General features: G+C 43.8%; 1 protein-coding gene across 1 annotated transcript in view; it reads right to left on the bottom strand.

Annotated features, from left to right (window-relative positions):
• PCCA (propionyl-CoA carboxylase subunit alpha) overlaps positions 1-21672 on the bottom strand; it is a 1163293-nt gene that overhangs the window by 207081 nt on the left and 934540 nt on the right. The window contains exon 20 of the mRNA XM_073614439.1: positions 1510-1608. Within this exon, the coding sequence (XP_073470540.1) occupies positions 1510-1608 (99 nt within the window). The remainder of the gene's footprint in view (positions 1-1509; positions 1609-21672) is intronic.

Consider the following 21672-nt stretch of genomic DNA (forward strand, 5'->3'; position numbering starts at 1 on the left):
AGCACTGCCTTAACCCCCTTGGGCATGGAGTTCACCAGAGTTTCACAGGTTGCTACTGGAGTCCTCTTCCACTCCTTCATGACATCACGGAGCTGGTGTAAGAGACCTTGTGCCCCTCCATCTCTCATTTGAGGTTCCCCTACAGATAGTTAATAGGGTTTAGGTCTGGAGACATGCTTGGCCAGTCCATTACCTTTACCCTCAGCTTCTTTAGCAAGATAGTGGTCATCTTGGAGGTGTGTTTGGGGTTATGATGGAATACTGCCCTGCGGCCCAGTCTCCGAAGGGAGCAGATCATGTCACAGTACATGTTGGCATTCATGGTTCCCTCAATGGACTGTAGCTCCCCAGTGCTGGGAGCACTCATGCAGCCCCAGACCATGACACTCCCACCACCATGCTTGACTGTAGGCACACTTGTTTTTCTACTCCTCACCTGGTTGTCACCACGCACGCTTGACACCATCTGAACCAAATAAGTTTATCTTGGTCTCAGAAGACCACAGGACAAGGTTCCAGTAATCCATGTCCTTAGTCTGCTTGTCTTCAGCAAACTGTTTGTGGGCTTTCCTGTGTATCATCTCTAGAAGAGGCACACCCCCATGTGGAGGGCTTGTGGCTGGTATGGTTCGGGGGGGGGATGCTCGCTAGTCTCCTCTCTTTTCTGTCCTGCTGGGCTACGGGTCTGGTATGGATTTTGGGTGGGAACCCACTCTGTTTTTTTTTCTTATTTTATGTTTGCCGGCAATTCATTTTTTTTACATTCAGCTATCTGCAGGGAACTCTGCTGACAGCTGATGACTCATTGGTTGTGAAGGACGTGGCTGCTGCCCACTCCTTAAACCGATTATTTACAGATTGTTATGGAGAAAAAAACCCCAAAAAACCCTGCAAAATGCATGTAAAAAAGCATTACAAATGCAACACTTGCGTTTTTGGTGCAGGTCCATTGAAGTCTATTACACGCAAAATGTGATCTGCTGTGGGAAAAAAAGTCCCTGATCCTTTCCAAAAACGCAGTGGCTTCAAAATGCATAGATTTGAATGTGTGCCATAGGAAACCATGTTAAATGGACTGTAGTGTTTTTCTACAACTAAAAATGCATAGGTGTGAACCTAGTCTAAATCATGAGGGTGTGAGGCTGAATGTATACAGAAAGCCTTCAGAACTGCTGACAGGAAATGGTCAGTGCCTTTCGGTAAAGGACAGCTTGGAGGGGGAAACTGAAATTGGTAAACAGGGAGTCGAGGCATGCTTACTGAGGGCGTAAAGCTGAATGGGCACAAGAAGCCCCTGTGCTTCTGACAGGAAACATGAAATGCTCTTCTGTTTTATATTATAAAGAAAGGAATTAGAAAAAAAAAAAAAAAAAAAAACAGAATATACAAGCATTTTTACTATGAAAGATAGTTAATGAACAGAAAAAAAAGCTGCAGTTTCAGACTGATTAAGTGTTAAGCAGCCTTAAACCAACTGTCAAACACCCTCAGGGGAAGCCAAGAGCTTACCTGTATAGTTTTCAGCGTGTCATCAATGCTGACAGACAGTAAAGGCGAAGACAGGTTCCATTCACTAGACACATTCACTTTAGTCCCATCAACTTCCACCTGTTTGGACATCATAACAGACTATTAATATAAAGGCAGACAAAAAGGTTCTCTAAAGTTCATTACTGCACACAAAGCAAAAGACATTTTAAACAGATGGCTTCCAAGCAACCTGTCATGTTTACCAATCCTGCTATCCGACAGGGTCCAAATATGTAAGCATTTAGCCATCTCTGGGGAAAGGTGAAGGACCTGTGAACATCTGCCTCTGGGTATTGCTGCATCAAGTGATTTACAGCAAACAAGAAAATGCCAGCTAAATTGTGGGTGTTTGCAGACATGCTACATTTAATAAAATTAGACAGGTAATTTGGAAACATTGAGGTGACATTTTGCTAGTTATAGGACAGGCCTAGCATATAATATTCTCTCTGAGGCTTAGACCTGTGTATTACATTACAGAGTTATTTATGGTGACTCTAATTAATAAAGAAGCTTTAATTAGAGGAGAATTTTATGCTACATTCATTTTATCAAACCTTTCAGAAAATCATCATATAGCAGATAAAAGCTACGCCTCAGGAAAGATTAAATGTTTTAAGACTTATTCAATAAGTAACGTAAACCTATTACATGTTATCAGCAACTGGTTTGAATGGTTATGTTTATAGTGAATTATATAAAAAATAAGGCTAAATATTATCTCCTTTAAATTGCATGAGACTAATTCTTAATAATATTCACTGCACCCATCACTATCCAAATGCAGCACCATCAACTGTACCTTATAGGGCATAGAGACAAGTCAAGTGCCAACTAATGGCCCTCACACTTCAAGACCACGGCATACTATTACATTCTAGTGTAAAGGTTTCACTTACTTATCTGCTTCCCACCAAACAAATTCCAGAATAGGTTATTTCTTTCTCTCCCAACCAGACCTGACCCACCTATATTCTGCGACGATTGACCCTATGTACTTTTTGGATCGTTACCCTATTACCATGACACTGCTTCTCCCAGACTAGGATTGGCGATTGAAGATTTGGAGACTAAATGCCACTCTTTTGGGTGACCCTTGCAATCTTAACCACTTCAGCCCCGGAAGAATTTACCCCCTTCCTGACCAGAGCGTTTTTTGACGAGCAAACTAACAAAAGTGAGAAACTGCTGGCTGGATCTTTACAGGCAAGGAAAGCTGACATGACTGTACATATTAATCACAACAGACAGGGGCGGTACATTATAAAACCAACAAGATAGCTCAAAAATTAAAACAATACTAGCTGTTAAACAATACTACTATTAAACAATAATAGCTGTATAATCTTGAGGGCACAGCACCTGCCTTTCCTCAATGCATCAAAGCCTCCTCTCCGACTACTTATCTGCCCATTAAGTTTAAAAACCCTGGCCCAGATGGCCTTCTTTTACAATATTACAAATGCATACTAGCACATTATGAAATACTTACCTTAGAACAAAGCCTTTCCATCTTCCCCAGGTCTTACTTCCGGGTTCATGGGCTCCGGCTGTATGAATGGCTGTAGCCACGAAGATGTCACTCCAGCACCCTTGGTTCCGGAGGTCTGGAACAGTATGCTGGACCTTCAGAGCGCATGCGCCGATGACGTCTCTGGCTGCATCCAGTGCGAATATCTCCTAAATGGTGCACGTTTAGGAGATATTCATTTTACCTACAGGCAAGCCTTAATATAGGCTTACCTGTAGGTAAAAATCACAAAGCAGACTTTACTACTGTTTTAATATAAAATATTGATATCCCCCCTCCGCACTTCGTGAATCTTCATGTCTGACTTTCAGTTAACCCATTATAGTAGTGATTATCTGCTGTTTTTGTACTATAAAAAGGGCTCATTTTTGTTTTTTAACCCCATAACAGGTGTAGATAATAAAAAAAAAAAAAAAAAAAAAAAAGCATGCTGTCATAACAGGTGATGATAAAAAAAAAAGCATGCTGCTGCTACTAAATATTTTATGCTGGACATACACATCAAGTTTTGCACGAAAATATTTGTACAAAAATTCTTTGGACATTCGATGAATGGTCAAATGTCGTTTGAAAATTTCACTTGCTTTTAACATTCAGTTTTAAAATGAATGTAATTTCTGAACAAAAACCACAATATAATATATATAAATTGAACAAACATTTTCTAAAGGATAAATCTTTTGCGTATGGCCAGCATAAGTGACAGCAGGAACAGGTAACTTGTATCAAGCCTGCCTATGACAAGGGAGTCATGCATAATATTATATTAAAACACTGTTTTGCAGATTCTCAGACAGGATTGTAAGTTTTTAAAATATTTTTATCTTTCAATAAAAATTTTAATCTCCGAGTCTAATGATATGTACCAGATTCAATCGCTAATAGTATGTAATATGGCTGGTTATTTATATTTACCACTGCACATAGATATTCAAGAATTAATTGTCTTTTTTTAAACTTTACATATTAACTAAATTATACATCACACTTTTTTGAGGTGTCTATCTGATGAATTGATTAATCAAAACAATCGGCCAAATTATGAAAATAATTGTTAATTGCAGCCCTACACAGATCACCTTCCAATATTTCCCTTGTGAGAACAAGGGATATCTAATAGATGAAAAACAACAAAGATCCTGCGCTTATGCTACTACTGTGATGTCCCTACTCCTTGGAGGCTCCTAGCACTGTGAACCATATACCCCCCCTATCTAAGTGGATAACAGTTATTTTGTGATACATACAATAAACTGCTGCGTTCCTCTTACATACATAAATACTTTGCTCTTATAATCAAAGTAAAACGTGAAAAAACAAATGATAAATAATCATGGTAAGTACCCAGTGAAAAACCATAAAGTGAATTCAAAGTCCATCCAGTAAGTTCTTTATACTTAAATTATATAACCACAAATAAATGTCTCCAAAACCAAGTGCTCCGTCGTCCAAATCTCAATATATACTCCAGCAAACCATGCGTGGTGGACTACAAAACACAAAAAAAAAAAAACCCTGTGTTCACACACAAATTGTGCACTCACCATACCTCCATGACCCTCTTAAAGGGGTTGTAAAGTTATTTTTTTTTTTTTAAAAATAACAAACATGTTATACTTACCTTCACTGTGCAGCTCGTTCTGCACAGAGTGGCCCCGAACCTGGTCTTCTGGGGTCCCTCGGCGGCTGTTTCAGCTCCTCCCCGCAAGCATTTACCACCTTCATGCGAGCTCCCTCGCACGGTGGTGAGTGCTTGCGGGCGCGCTCCCGTGATACAGCCGGCGGCTATAGCCGCTCGCTGTATCACTCGGCCCCGCCCCCCGGCGCGCCGCGTCATCGGATGTGATTGATAACAGCGCGAGCCAATGGCTGCGCTGCTTTCAATCCATCCACTGCAGCCAATCAGCGACCAGGCTGAGCTGCAATGAAGCTGACGAGGAGCGAAGATTCGAGGCGTCAGGTAAGTAAAACGGGGGGCCTGGGGGCGGCGGTACTGTCAAAAGTTTTTTCACCTTAATGCATAGAATGCATTAAGGTGAAAAAATTTTTACCTTTACAACCCCTTTAACTTAAAAGAGAAGTATAGACTTTGTAAAAAAAAATCCAATACTGCATCTGTCCCCCGCTTGCTCTGCAGTGGGGACTGAGCAATCAAACGCCGCTGATCGCTCAGTTCTCCCCCTCCGCTCTGAGAAGGGAGTCGGGACTGTCAGTCTCCAGCTCTCTGCTCTCCTCCTCCAGCACTCATTGGAGTGCTAGGCTGTGGAGGGGGAGGAAGGGGCTGGCTCTTGGCGGATTGCTGAGAGGTTGGGCCAGGTGCCGGTCCAGGCTGCTGGGTGAATCCCAGATCTTTTCAGAGCCTGGACAGGCTCAATGATGTCAGTGGGCAGTCGGCTAAAAACGGGTCACTGGAGTGCAGATTGATCCATAGGAGACGTATAGCCGTATATACTTCTCTTTTAATAAGTGAGTCCACAGTAGCTTAGATTTACACTATTCTTCCAGGCAGCCTTTCAAGTCGCCTCCTTCCAGCTTTTGATCTTTACACCATTTAATCCTCGAAATGCATTTAGACCAAGATGAATAAACAATAACATAAAAAGTCACAGTGCAGTAAATACAAATGCCAGCATTCAATATGGTTACTAAACCACATGGTTCTAAGATGGTCACCACTGACCCAACTTCATGTTTGTTTCCTATGTGTGCTCCACACACTGGAAGTGAAGTAGGCGGAAATGATAGCATGGCTATCTTATGTTGTTTCTGTTTACGACGGTGACCTTGGTTTATTCTCACTATCACTTTGCCAACCGCCAAGATTTCATGGTCACTCAAGACTGTTACTTCTTTTTATGCCTAACATGTCATTTTCATGGTTTTAAAAGTACATTGAGAGTTCAATAAGAATGTTATGGAATAAAAAAATAATAAATTATACTGTGGGTATAGAAAATGTCCACCAGACATATTGTTTGGTGTTGAGGCCAAATAATTCAATGTTAGTCTCATCTGATCATAGGACCCTTTTCCATGTCACCTCAGAATCTTCAAGGTGCCTTTAAGGTGGTCAAATGAGACTAAAATTCTTATAGTAAAGTGTGACGTGGGTAATATCCTGTTATGAGGGTGTTTCTCTGCAGCAGGGATTGGAGCACTTGTCAGACTAGAAGAAAAATGGATGGGGCAAAAAAGCATCATATTCTTGAGGAATATTTCAAAGCACACAGCAAAAATGACCACACAGTGGTTGAGGAAGAGAAATCTGTGGAATGACTTGAAGACTGCAGTCCACAAATGATCACCATCAAATTTAACTAAACTTGAGCAGTTCAGCAAAGAGTGGGCAAATATTGCAAAGTCTAGATATGTAAAGCTAGTAGACACACATCCCAACAGACTAAAGGCTGTAATTAACCCTTTCGCTGCCAGGCCTTGTGCTCCATTTTTACCCTCAGGTGGCCAGACCATTTATGCAATTTTTCCTTTGCTCTTTTATTTTTCACTTATAGCTTTCAAAGTTTGTAAAAGCCCCCCAAACCATATATTTTCTGGAAGCACATGACCAGTAGAATAAAAAGAAGGTGCTACTGATTTCTAAAGTCCCACGATATTTGCACAAATGTTTATCAAAACAATATTTTTCCTACCAAAAATAAAAGCTTAACCTGTTTTGAGTTAATAACAAATATTTGTAATGTTTACATTGCGCTTTTTTGAAAAAATTGTGAAAATTGAACGTACGCAAAAATGTAAATATCCAAATTTCTCTAAAAATCTGAAGGTTTTTATTTTTCCCTTACAGCTTTAAGAATTTGTGAAAGACCCCCCAAAACCATATATTTTCTGAAAGCATATGACCTCTAGGATAAAAAGAAGGTGCTACTGATTTTTTAGACCCCGCGGTATTTGCGCAAATGTTTATCAAACTAATATATTTGCAAGAAATACACTAAAACCACTATTAGCAGATAAAAATGCAGCTAATTTTACAAAATTCCTGCTAAATCCCTACTAAATATAAAAGCTTAACCTGCATGGAGTTAATAACAAAAAAAAAAGAAATATTTTTACATTGCGCCTTTTTGCAAAATGGTGAAAATCGAACGTACCCAAAAATATCTCTAAAAATCTGGAGGTTTTCCTTTTTCACTTACAGCTTTCAGAATTTGTAAAAGACCCCCAAACCATATATTTTCTGAAAACACACAGCCAGTAGAATGAAAAGAAGGTGCTACTGATTTTTAAGGCAGCGTGATATTTGCGCAAATGTTTATCAAATCAATATTTTCTCTAAAAATACACTAAAATCATTAATAGTGTACATAAACACAACGTAATAAAATTCCTGCTAAATTGCCAATAAAGCATTGTTCACATGTATTATACTTAAGTGTATGCCCATGGAGGGCCATGTTTACCTGCACAGGGATGCACAAGTGTTCCATGCATCCCCGTACAGGCAGTCCCATTTATGTCAATTAGGATGCAACAGCTGCACAGGCATAGCTGGTGTTCCCAATCTGACATCCGTGTGGGTACATCACCCCAAACCAGACAGTGTAAGCTCAGGGACGTGCATGCGGACCTACATGGATGTAAAATTTGGAGCAACGGCTCTCTTCATGCAGGTGCTACATCCCAAATTACATCAATGGGACGGCCTGCACAGAGATGCACGGAACACCTGTGCTTCCCTGAAAAGGTACGCTGTGTATGCCCTGTATGAACAAGGCCTTAGGCCCCTTTCACACAAGCAGGCTAATCGGGTCTGCCTGTCCGTTTTTCAGGCGGGCCCAATCGGACCAGGCATTTTACACCCGCCTGCATTCGATTCAGTCCAGTCCGCTAAAAACAGACAGATGGGGATTCCATTCCCCATCCATCTAGCAGATTGGATCGGATGGTAATGGAGAGGTGTCTGTTTTCATATGACCACCCATATGACACGGACCTGTCATCCGCCTGCTCAGCGGGGATCAGCAGACAGATCCCCCGCTGTGTAGAACAGTCCTGTCGGGACCCATACTGCCCCCTTGTGATCCCCGGCTAAGCACTCTCTTGGGACGTTGTTCTCTTTTGACATCTTGTTGCATTCAGCTGTATCCTGCTATAAAGAAAGTTCTTTGTGTACAAGTTATCAATCATCATGTCACCACTGATGAAGATGAAAAATTGAAACACATGTAGTACTTACATGTAGTTGTTACCTGTAGATGTAAGGATGGTCTCTATATATACAGTGCCTTGAAAAAGTATTCATACCCCTTGAAATTTTCCAAATTTTGTCATGTTATAACCAAAAATGTAAATATATTCTAATGGGATTTTATGTGATAAACCAACACAAAGGGGCACATAATTGTAAAGTGAAAGGAAAATGATAAATGGTTTTCAATATGTTTTACAAATAAATAACTGAAAAGTGTGGCATTCATTTGTGTTCAGCACCCCTTTACTCTCATACATCTAACTAAAATCTAGTGGAATCAATTGCCTTTAGAAGTCTCCTAATTAAGTAAATAGAGTCCACCTGTGTGTAATTTAACCACTTAAGGACCGCCTCACGCCGATGTACGTCGGCAAGGCGGCACGGGCAGGCAAAATCACGTACATATACGTGATTTGCCACCCGCGGGTGGGGGGTCCGATCGGACCCCCCCCGGTGCCCGAGGCGGTCCTGTTTTGTCCCCCGGCGATCGGAGGTGAGGGGGAGGCCATCCGTTCGTGGCCCCCCCCCTCGCGATCGCCGCCGGCCAATCAGATCACTTCCTTTGCTGCTGTATGCTAAACAGCAGCAAAGGAAATTATGTCATCTCTCCTCGGCTCGGTATTTTCCGTTGCAGCGCCGAGGAGAGAAGACTTCACTGTGAGTGCACAACGCTACACACACAGTAGAACATGCCAGGCACACAAAACACCCCGACCCCCCCCCCCCAACCGCCCCCCCCCCCCCTCCCTGTCACAAACTGACACCAGCAGTTTTTTTTTTTTTTTTCTGATTACAGCATTGGTGTCAGTTTGTGACAGTTACAGTGTTGGGACAGTGGGTATTACCCCCTTTAGGTCTAGGATACCCCCCTAACCCCCCCTAATAAAGTTTTAACCCCTTGATCACCCCGTCGCCAGTGTCACTAAGCGATCATTTTTCAGATCGCTGTATTAGTGTCGCTGGTGACGCTAGTTAGTGAGGTAAATATTTAGGTTCGCCATCAGCGTTTTATAGCGACAGGGACCCCCATATACTACCTAATAAATGTTTTAACCCCTTGATTGCCCCCTAGTTAACCCTTTCACCACTGATCACCGTATAACCGTTACGGGTGACGCTGGTTAGTTCATTTATTTTTTATAGTGTCAGGGAACCCGCCGTTTATTACCGAATAAAGGTTTAGCCCCCCGATCGCCCGGCGGTGATATGCGTCGCCCCAGGCAGCGTCAGATTAGCGCCAGTACCGCTAACACCCACGCACGCGGCATACGCCTCCCTTAGTGGTATAGTATCTGAACGGATCAATATCTGATCCGATCAGATCTATACTGGCGTCCCCAGCAGTTTAGGGTTCCCAAAAACTCAGTGTTAGCGGGATCAGCCCAGATACCTGCTAGCACCTGCGTTTTGTCCCTCCGCCCGGCCCAGCCCAAGTGCAGTATCGATCGATCACTGTCACTTACAAGGCACTAAACGCATAACTGCAGCGTTCGCAGAGTCAGGCCTGATCCCTGCGATCGCTAACAGTTTTTTTGGTAGCATTTTGGTGAACTAGCAAGCACCAGCCCCAGGCAGCGTCAGGTTAGCGCCAGTACCGCTAACACCCACGCACGTACCGTACACCTCCCTTAGTGGTATAGTATCTGAACGGATCAATATCTGGTCCGATTAGATCTATACTGGCGTTCCCAGCAGTTTAGGGTTCCCAAAAACGCAGTGTTAGCGGGATCAGCCCAGATACCTGCTAACACCTGCGTTTTGCCCCTCCGCCCAGCCCAGCCCACCCAAGTGCAGTATCGATCGATCACTGTCACTTACAAAACACTAAACACATAACTGCAGCGTTCGCAGAGTCAGGCCTGATCCCTGCGATCGCTAACAGTTTTTTTGGAAGCTTTTTATTGAACTGGCAAGCACCAGCGGCCTAGTACACCCCGGTCGTAGTCAAACCAGCACTGCAGTAACACTTGGTGACGTGGCGAGTCCCATAAGTGCAGTTCAAGCTGGTGAGGTGGCAAGCACAAGTAGTGTCCCGCTGCCACCAAAAAGACAAACACAGGCCCGTCGTGCCCATAATGCCCTTCCTGCTGCATTCGCCAATCCTACTAATTGGGAACCCACCACTTCTGCAGCGCCCGTACTTCCCCCATTCACATCCCCAACCAAATGCAGTCGGCTGCATGAGAGGCATTTTTATGTCCTCCCGAGTACCCCTACCCAACGAACCCCCCCAAAAAAGATGTCGTGTCTGCAGCAAGCGCGGATATAGGCGTGACACCCGCTATTATTGTCCCTCCTGTCCTGACAATCCTGGTCTTTGCATTGGTGAATGTTTTGAACGCTACCATGCACTAGTTGAGTATTAGCGTAGGGTACAGCATTGCACAGACTAGGCACACTTTTACAGGGTCTCCCAAGATGCCACCGCATTTTGAGAGACCCGAACCTGGAACCGGTTACAGTTATAAAAGTTAGTTACAAAAAAAGTGTAAAAAAAAAAAAATATATATAAAATAAAAAAAAATTGTCGTCGTTTTATTGTTCTCTCTCTCTCCTCTCTCTCTATTGTTCTGCTCTTTTTTACTGTATTCTATTCTGCAATGTTTTATTGTTATTATGTTTTATCATGTTTGCTTTTCAGGTATGCAATTTTTTATACTTTACCGTTTACTGTGCTTTATTGTTAACCATTTTTTTGTCTTCAGGTACGCCATTCACGACTTTGAGTGGTTATACCAGAATGATGCCCGCAGGTTTAGGTATCATCTTGGTATCATTCTTTTCAGCCAGTGGTCGGCTTTCATGTAAAAGCAATCCTAGCGGCTAATTAGCCTCTAGACTGCCTTTACAAGCCGTGGGAGGGAATGCCCCCCCCACCGTCTTCCGTGTTTTTCTCTGGCTCTCCTGTCTCAACAGGGAACCTGAGAATGCAGCCGGTGATTCAGCCAGCTGACCATAGAGCTGATCAGAGACCAGAGTGGCTCCAAACATCTCTATGGCCTAGGAAACCGGAAGCTACGAGCATTTTATGACTTAGATTTCGCCGGATGTAAATAGCGCCATTGGGAAATTGGGGAAGCATTTTATCACACCGATCTTGGTGTGGTCAGATGCTTTGAGGGCAGAGGAGAGATCTAGGGTCTAATAGACCCCAATTTTTTCAAAAAAGAGTACCTGTCACTACCTATTGCTATCATAGGGGATATTTACATTCCCCGAGAGAACAATAAAAATGATTAAAAAAAAAAAAAAAATGAAAGGAACAGTTTAAAAATAAGATAAAAAAGCAAAAAAATAATAAAGGAAAAAAAAAAAAAAAAAAAAGCACCCGTCGCCCCCTGCTCTTGCGCTAAGGCGAACGCAAGCGGCGGTCTGTCGTTAAACGTAAACAGCAACTGCACCATGCATGTGAGGTATCACCGCGAAGGTCAGATCGAGGGCAGTAATTTTAGCAGTAGACCTCCTCTGTAAATCTAAAGTGGTAACCTTTAAAGGCTTTTAAAAATGTATTTATATTGTTGCCACTGCACGTTTGTGCGCAATTGTAAAGCATGTCATGTTTGGTATCCATGTACTCGGCCTAAGATCATCTTTTTTATTTCATCAAACATTTGGGCAATATAGTGTGTTTTAGTGCATTAAAATTTAAAAAAGTGTTTTTTCCCCAAAAAATGCGTTTGAAAAATCGCTGCGCAAATACTGTGTGAAAAAAAATAATGAAACACCCACCATTTTAATCGGTAGGGCATTTGCTTTAAAAAAATATATAATGTTTGGGGGTTCAAAGTAATTTTCTTGCCAAAAAAAAAAACTTTTTCATGTAATCAAAAAGTGTCAGAAAGGGCTTTGTCTTCAAGTGGTTAGAAGAGTGGGTGATGTGTGACATAAGCTTCTAAATGTTGTGCATAAAATGCCAGGACAGTTCAAAACCCCCCCAAATGACCCCATTTTGGAAAGTAGACACCCCAAGCTATTTGCTGAGAGGCATGTCGAGTCCATGGAATATTTTATATTGCGACACAAGTTGCGGGAAAGAGACAAATTTTTTTTTTTTTTTTTGCACAAAGTTGTCACTAAATGATATATTGCTCAAACATGCCATGGGAATATGTGAAATTACACCCCAAAATACATTCTGCTGCTTCTCCTGAGTACGGGGATACCACATGTGTGAGACTTTTTGGGAGCCTAGCCGCGCACGGGACCCCGAAAACCAAGCACCGCCTTCAGGCTTTCTAAGGGCGTGAATTTTTGATTTCACTCTTCACTGCCTATCACAGTTTCGGAGGCCATGGAATGCACAGGTGGCACAAAACCCCCCCAAATGACCCCATTTTGGAAAGTAGACACCCCAAGCTATTTGCTGAGAGGTATAGTGAGTATTTTGCAGACCTCACTTTTTGTCACAAAGTTTTGAAAATTGAAAAAAGAAAAAAAAAAATGTTTTTTCTTGTCTTTCTTCATTTTCAAAAACAAATGAGAGCTGCAAAATACTCACCATGCCTCTCAGCAAATAGCTTGGGGTGTCTACTTTCCAAAATGAGGTCATTTGGGGGGGTTTTGTGCCACCTGGGCATTCCATGGCCTCCAAAACGGTGATAGGCAGTGAAGAGTAAAATAAAAAATTCACGCCCTTAAAAACGCTGAAGGCGGTGATTGGTTTTCGGGGCCCCGTACGCGGCTAGGCTCCCAAAAAGACCCACACATGTGGTATCCCCATACTCAGGAGAAGCAGCAGAATGTATTTTGGGGTGCAATTCCACATATGCCCATGGCCTGTGTGAGCAATATATCATTTAGTGACAACTTTGTGCAAAAAAAAAAAAAAAAAAAAAAAAAAGTGTCACTTTCCCGCAACTTGTGTCAAAATATAAAATATTCCATGGACTCAATATGCCTCTCAGCAAATAGCTTGGGGTGTCTACTTTCCAAAATGGGGTCACTTGGGGGGGGTTTGTGCCACCTGGGCATTCCATGGCCTCCGAAACTGTGATAGGCAGTGAAGAGTGAAATCAAAAATGTACACCCTTAGAAATCCTGAAGGCGGTGATTGGTTTTCGGGGTCCCGTACGCGGCTAGGCTCCCAAAAAGTCCCACACATGTGGTATCCCCGTACTCAGGAGAAGCAGCTGAATTTTGGGGTGCAATTCCACATAGGCCCATGGCCTGTGTGAGCAATATATCATTTAGTGACAACTTTTTGTAAATATTTTTTTTTTTTTTGTCATTATTCAAACACTTGGGACAAAAAAAATAAATATTCAATGGGTTCAACATGCCTCTCAGCAATTTCCTTGGGGTGTCTACTTTCCAAAATGGGGTCATTTGGGGGGGTTTGTACTGCCCTGCCATTTTAGCACCTCAAGAAATGACATAGGCAGCCATAAACTAAAAGCTGTGTAAATTACAGAAAATGTACCCTAGTTTGTAGACGCTATAACTTTTGCGCAAACCAATAAATATACGCTTATTGACATTTTTTTTACCAAAGACATGTGGCCGAATACATTTTGGCCTAAATGTATGACTAAAATTGAGTTTATTGGATTTTTTTTATAACAAAAAGTAGAAAATATCATTTTTTTTCAAAATTTTCAGTCTTTTTCAGTTTATAGCGCAAAAAATAAAAACCGCAGAGGTGATCAAATACCATCAAAAGAAAGCTCTATTTGTGGGAAGAAAAGGACGCAAATTTCGTTTGGGTACAGCACTGCATGACCGCGCAATTAGCAGTTAAAGTGACGCAGTGCCAAATTGGAAAAAGACCTCTGGTCCTTAGGCAGCATAATGGTCCGGAGCTCAAGTGGTTAATCTCATTTTTTTTTTTTTTTAACAAAAAAGTTTATTAAGGTTTTCCAAAAACAAACATTTTATAACGAGTTAGTCATAGATACAGACATCTTACACAGTTTTCTTACATTTCTCAACAAATATAATTGTATTGGTCGGAGCGACAATATGCTAACAAGAACATTGCGCCTAAACCGGGTAGAGGTATAAGGGGCACATTTATTACCTTCAAATCATACACTTCAATCCCACAGTCATATAAGAAGACACAGAGTTTTATTAGTGAGGAACAGGTTATGTCATGTCATTTATCGTGTGCCATGACCCGGGGCCCTCAATCAATTGTTAAATGTTTTGCCTTCACCCATGCTGCCCAAATCTTCCCAAATTTTTTAGGACAATTTCTTCCCATATATGTCATTTTATATAATGGTAATGCTTTATTTATCAAGGACTGCCAAAGCTGTCTGGTGGGTGGTTGGGCCTGATTCCAATGTAATAGGATTGCCTTTCTAGCGTATAGTGTGGTATAGAAGATAAATAGTTTCTTTCCCCATGAGACCTCTAGGAAGTCGCAGATACCCAACAGAAGAGGGATCGGGCTGTATGGAATCTTCACTTTCCCAATAGAGTTAATATCAGCGAGTATATTTTCCCAGAATTCCTTCACACCAGGGCAGGACCAGACTGTGTGGAAGAAGTCTGCGTCATCCGAGCCACACCTAGCGCATCTCGCCGTCCTATCAGGGTAAATTCTTGCTAAACGTACTGGAGAATAATATGCACGGTGAAGAAACTTCAGTTGCATGAACCTGTCCCTAGCCGAAATTGTAAGGGGAAAATATTGCTGAATCCCCTCTTCCCAGTCCTCATCTGTCAGCTCCGGAATATCCCCCCGCCATAACTCATACAACTGGGATACTCTAGATGTATCATGCGACGCAAATATATTATACCACGTGGACAGCGTTTTTCCAGTATCCTGGGATTTAAGTGCATTTTCCACCTGCGACCCCTCCAGATTCAGTTGGTCAGGGAACTGGGACCTGAATGCATGGCGCAACTGGAGGAATCTAAAAAACATATGATTCGGGAGATCCCCATCTCTTTTTAAGGCATCGAAGGAGATCAATCGGCCCTGTGATACTATATCCCCCAAAGTTTTGACCTCATATCTAACCCACACGACCGGGTCAGGAATAGAACGAATGTGAGGCAGCCGAGGGTTGCCCCATAAGGGAGTCGCAGGGGACCAGTCATTGGGTCTCATGAGCTGTTTTTGAACCGTATCCCAAACTTTAAGAGTCGTTTTCATGGGGAAAGTCACATGAGCATTTGATCTGGGACCTCTATGAACCAAATTCCCCAATTCCACCAACGCCGCCTCCGTAGTGGAAGCAGTATTGGTCAGGTCCTCCGAGAACCACCACTTAACAGTCACTAGGACCGCCGCCCAATAATATTTCAGAAAGCAGGGTAGGGCCAGTCCCCCCAGCACCTGTAGAGTTGATCTGGCTATTCTAGGGGCCTTCCCGTTCCAGATAAATGAGGTAACAATACTATCTAAGTGTTTAAAAAAGGTCATCGGTATAGAAATTGGAGTTTGACGGAATAAATAGGTAAATTTGGGTAATACCGACATCTTGATTAGGTTAACTCGGCCAACTGGTGTTAGAGGTAGGGATTTCCATGTGGCGCACCTTTGAGAAAAGTGATTGACCACCGGGTTTAAGTTGAGGGTTATGTACTTTTTTAAATCTCGATGTATTTCTACACCTAGATGTTTAAACTGAGAGACTCTGCTAAGCTGCCCATCAGCCTGCAAGGATGCAGAGCCAGCATGAAGAGGGAACAGGATTGACTTCCCCCAATTTATGCAAATGCCATAGAATTTTCCAAAATTATTAATTACTGAGAGGGCTGTTCGTAGGGAAGTACCATCATCTCTAAGATACAGTAAGGTGTCGTCAGCATATAGCGACACCTTTTCCTGTATTGGAGCCCTTGTAATCCCCTGAATCTCCGGTGTAGCATGGAGGAGGGCAGCCATTGGCTCAATCGCCAGGGCAAAAAGTCCCGGTGAGAGGGGGCACCCCTGTCTAGTCCCGCTACCAAGGGGGAATGCTGGAGAGAGCACTGTACCCGTGCGTACCCTGGCCGTCGGGGCTCTGTACACCATCCTGACCCAGGAGAGGAAGGCCGGACCGAATCCGAATCTGTGGAGTACTTCCCAGAGATAGCCCCATTCCACAGAATCAAAGACCTTCTCCGCGTCAAGAGAGGCCATAATCTCGTCTTCCACACTCTCCTCCCCGGAGGCCAGGACTGCATACAGCCTACGAATATTTATATCAGTGCCCTTCCCCGGCATAAAACCTGACTGGTCTTCATGAATAAGGGTAAGTATTACTTCGTTTAGGCGTCTGGCGAGAATTTTGGTCAATATCTTTGCATCAGCATTAAGCAGGGATATGGGTCGATATGAGGGGCATAGATGGGGGTCCTTCCCTGGTTTGGGTATAACCACCATAATGGCTTGTGCCATAGACAGTGGGAGCTCCCCTGTTCATAGAGTCTCCGTAAGCATTGCATGCATCCTATGGGCCACCTCACCTATGTATAGTTTATAGAATTCAGGAGGGAGACCGTCTATTCCCGGAGTCTTCTCCGTCTGCATATAACCCAAAGCCTGCTGGACCTCCTCCAAAGCTATTGGGGCATCTAAGCTCTCCCTTGCCCCGTCTGTAAGTACCGGAAACGTTACCATGTCTAGAAAATCTGAAAGTTCGTCAGGAGAGTATTGTGTCTTAGAAGAGTACAGAGTCGAGTAGTAGTCAGCAAAGCAGGCATTAATTTTAACTGGGTCAGATACCAGAGTCCCATCACTCTTTCGGATACGGGCTATGGTGGAGATCGAGGATTGCTCCTTGGCCAACCAGGCCAAAAGCCTGCCTGTCTTGTCTCCCTGCTCGAAGATTCTCTGTGTCTGGGCCAGTTGGTGTTTATTTGCCTTGGCCACTCTAAGGAGCATAACCTCCCGGTAGGCTACCCTCATATCTTGTGCTATAATAGGGTTAGAGGTAAGGGCAAATCTAGTCTCTAAATCTCGGGCCTTCGCTTCCGCTTCCTCCAATAACATTGCGTCATTTCTACGTTCCCTGGCTATGGATGACATGTAGCAACCTCTAATGTAAGCCTTAAAGGTGTCCCATACAGTGCCTGGTGTGGCGGAATTGGCATTAGTTAACCAGAATTGCTTAATCTCTTTGACCATCTCTACTTCTATTGTAGGGTGTTCAATCCAAAACCGAGACAGCCGCCAAATTCTATCTGCCTGTGGGGTAGTAGTTTGCAACGTACACAGCAACGGGAAGTGGTCAGATATCCCTCTTGAGAGTATCTCAATGTCTATAACCTTGGGGAGCATGGGCAGGCTGGCATATAACAGGTCAATACGAGATAATGTATTATATGAGGAGGAATGGCATGTGTACATACGGTCCGATGGGTGTTTCCATCGCCACACGCCTTCCAATCCCATTGTCTGGGACCAACGGAACAATGCCGAATCAGTGGCGGGGTCTGGGGTCAGTTTATCTAGTGAGGGATTCGGAGGGATATTAAAATCTCCCACAAGGATCACATTATCCGTAGTAAACTGGGCAATCAGGGCAACCATTTTCTGTAGGAGAGAGACATTAGCCGGAGGCGGCAGATAGACACCCACCACCACAATGGCTATTGTGTCGATGACAGCATGTAACAGCACATATCTGCCTTCTGGATCTATAAGTACATCTAGGGGTTCAAAATTAAGAGATCTATGGACCAAAATACTAACCCCCCTGGCGTAGCTAGTGTGGGTAGCATGGTAATGATGTCCCACCCATGGCCTCTTCAGTCCCAATACCCTACCTCCTACCAAGTGTGTCTCCTGAAGGATGCAAATATGTGGGGTATATTTTCTAAGGTAATCAAAAACCAGAGAGCGCTTGATTTTATGGTTAAGACCTCTGACATTCCAGGACAGGATCTTCAATGGAGCCATATCCTGGGAAGACATATAAATTCAACGGGGAACCACATATCTCGGGGATTCACGGGAGGGCTCCCCCCACCCCACCCCCATCAGTGGGTGAGCAAAAATCCCACAGGAAGGTAATAGGACAGGAGACTTTCTAGCGTAACTTAATCCTCTGGTGTTATAGAACCATTTGTATTGAAATGCAGTCAAGCATGCAGGTACAAGAAAACCAAGAACAGAAATAAAACTAAACAAAAAAAAAAACAAACTTCCCTCCCTTCCCACCCCACACCCCTTTAATTGAACCTTCGGGTGTTTGAGTACCCATAACAACCATAAACCAACTTAAATGTAGGAGAAAACTCCTATGGGGGCAGTGTGTAGCAATCGACAGACCGAGGACCTAATGGGACTCCACTACACGCATTACCTGTAGGCCATTGCTGATAAAAAGGAAAAATACTTGGCAAGGGAACAGAGAAACCCTTCAGCATTTACCCTACCACTCACACTTAGATCACTCTAAGGGTACAAACTTAGTTACACAAGCTATTCGCTCAACCTGTAGAAAATAAAGAAGGTTAATCAGTACATAACAAACAATTATACTTCTCAATTGAGACCGAACCAGGGGGCAAGACTCTGCACCCCCCTACTCCTCTATCCGATCGGCAAGTCCACAGGCGGATCACAGTTCTGGTGAATATACAAGTGTCATGTGCAAACACATATCTCAGAGTAAAAGGCCCGGAGAAGCAGCATTCACCCCCCACCCACCACAGAGCAGGGAGTCCAGTATATTCATCATCCGGGGGGGGGGGGGGAGGGGGGAGACCAACGGCAAAAAAAAAAAAATTCAAATATCACAGAGAAGTCAAAGGTGGCCGACCCCTCCCGACCCCAAGTACAAATCCATTCATCAGAATACTGATCTCCTCACATATCAACACCAGACAGTACGTCCGGTCTGCATTTTAGATCTTGTCCCCAAGAAAAAACAAATGCACTACTTCCTGTGGTCTATCAGATTTAAACAGAGAGTGGGATGCAAAAAAAAAATAAAAAAATAAAAAACTGCTTATCTTACCGCCAACCGTCTCTGGTAAATTAACGGAGTATTCTTGGTGGTCTCGAATTTACATATTAATGACTGCGTGGCAAAGACTCAAGCCATCTGGATGCCTCCTCTGGGGAGGTGAAGAATTTTGTAGTCTCACCGTCCACCACTCTAAGCCGCGCTGGGAATAGCATGTTGTACTTGAGCCCCCTGGTGCGCATCTGAGCTTTGACTTGGTCAAATGTCCTACGCTGTCTCTGCGTTTCGACCGAGTAATCAGGGAACAGCATGATCTTCGCGTTTTCGGATCTCAGTTCCCCAACTTTCCTGGCTTCTCTAAGAATTAAATCACGATCTCTGAAGTTCAGCATGCGGAATATGAAGGTTCGTGGCGGTGCTCCCGGCGGACCCCGGCCGATGGCATCCTGTGAGCGCGTTCCACCGCAAAATGGGTAGAAAACGGAGCCTGTGGGAGAAGAGTGCGGAGCAGATGTTCCGTATAAGCCTCAGGATCTCTTCCCTCCACAAGTCCCACCAGTCGCAGATTGTTCCTGCGATTTCTGTTGTCCTGGTCTTCAGCGCGGGATTCCAGTGTTTACATCTTTACTTGCAGTGTACGTATTGAGGCACTGTGATCCCGAATGGTATCTTCGTTGTCTCCTACTCTTCGTTCAGCTTCCGTTAGCCTTTCACGGTATTTGTCCATGTCACGTCTTATGAGGCCCATTTCGGATTGCATCTGTTCTATTTTCGTGGTAAGGGTAGTTTGGCAGCCTGTTATCACTTGCATTCGTGCTTGGAATTGGTCTGTGGCCAGCTGAGACGTTTCTGTAGATGTTTCTGTGTGCTCCGTTTGGGACGCCATGTTAAGTCGCACTGCTGCACGTGTGTCTCTGGCCGGCGGTGGAGTTTTTTGGGCCGACTGCCGCTTCCTCTGTGCACCGGAGGTCCCCTTACGCATACCCAGTCTAATATTCAGCCCTTCAGCCAGGAGATTGTGGCTATGCACTTTGGGGGGCCAGAGTAGGTTATCTGTGCAGCTTGAAGCCCCTGTCCTCTGCCTCACAGCAGGGTGCTCCACGTATGGATATCCCTCAGTGATGGCTTTTACAGTACCGGATGCCGCTGTCCTCGTGCCCCAGATTAGCTCCCGTAGTGAGTCACTGCACAGTGGGGTGAAGAGGGTGACTATGTGTCTTTAAAAGGCAGATGATTACTTCAGACTATCAGGTACAGCAGTGTGTGGTTATATTATACGGGATCAGAGCACAGCGGCCACACAACCTGTAGTCCCTGTCTCTCACTCCTTCCTAGGATTCTCCACCTGTGTCTGCCTGGCGCTGGCTGAGTCTGTAAGGCAGGATGCCGCAGTTTATATGCCCCCAGTAATCTCTCCCACGGGCTTGCAGCAGAATCCCCCTTTCAGTGGGGTAAGGACTACACGTTTTGTATAGGCAGAGGAGAGGGAGCCCTCTATATCCAGGCGGCAGGGGATCGGAGCGCGAGACACATGCAGCGTTGATCCCCCCTCCCCCCCCGCACAGCAGGACACTCCACACGGTCTCCCTGGCGGCGGATTTAACTTGTCTGACGCCGCTGGTATTTTGACCCAAATCAGGGTCAGCCGCAGCTCAGGGGGATCAACAGGGCATCTCTATATCCCTTGAAACGGATAATTAGGCCGATCAGGAGCGGAGCTCTTGTCCCAGACGTCCTGCTAGGTCGCCATCTTGACCACGCCCCCCAATCTCATTTTTAATATGGCTGTTTTGTGAAGCCCTCAAAGGTTTGCTAGAGAATCTTAGTGAACAAACAACATCATGAAAGCCAGGGAACACACAAGGCAGGTCAGGGATAAAGTTGTGGAGAAGTTTAAAGCAGGGTTAGTTTATAAAAAAATATCCCAACCTTTGGACATCTCATGGAGCACTATTCAATCCATCATCCGAAAATGGAAAGAGTATGGCACAACTGCAAACCTACTCAAAAACGTATAAAAAGACACTCAGGCAGAATGATAATTAATTGACACAAGGTGGTTCAAGGTCAGAACCATATCCCTATGCTGGGGCCCCCACCTAAATTAAATTAACAGGTGTTGTTCCTTATAGTTATGCATAAACTGAAAAAAAATGGGGATTGAAGATCACCAAGAAACTTTATTAAGGAACACTCTGGACTTAAAAAACAACTTTATTTAAAATGATTAAATGAACTGATGCAAAAAACTACCACTAGTGCAAACATTAAAAAAATACAACATTGTCAAACAACTCAGAGACCTTAAGGCAGCACACCTTATACACCACCACACACAGTCCACACTGCAATAAGTCTATGGGGATACATGGACTCTTCCACAGACAGTGGGATACAAAGTTTAAGATTATTCCAGTGGTAAATCACTCTATCCACAGAGACCAACCCTGGAATTTCTCCAATCGAAGGGTATAACAACCCACATAAAAAGCAGCTGAAGCTGCATGTTCAATAGAACCGCAATGAGGGTATTGCAGGCTGGGTGGAGA

Source organism: Aquarana catesbeiana, linkage group LG02 (genome assembly GCF_042186555.1).
Source record: "Aquarana catesbeiana isolate 2022-GZ linkage group LG02, ASM4218655v1, whole genome shotgun sequence".
NCBI classification, from domain to species: Eukaryota; Metazoa; Chordata; class Amphibia; order Anura; family Ranidae; genus Aquarana; species Aquarana catesbeiana.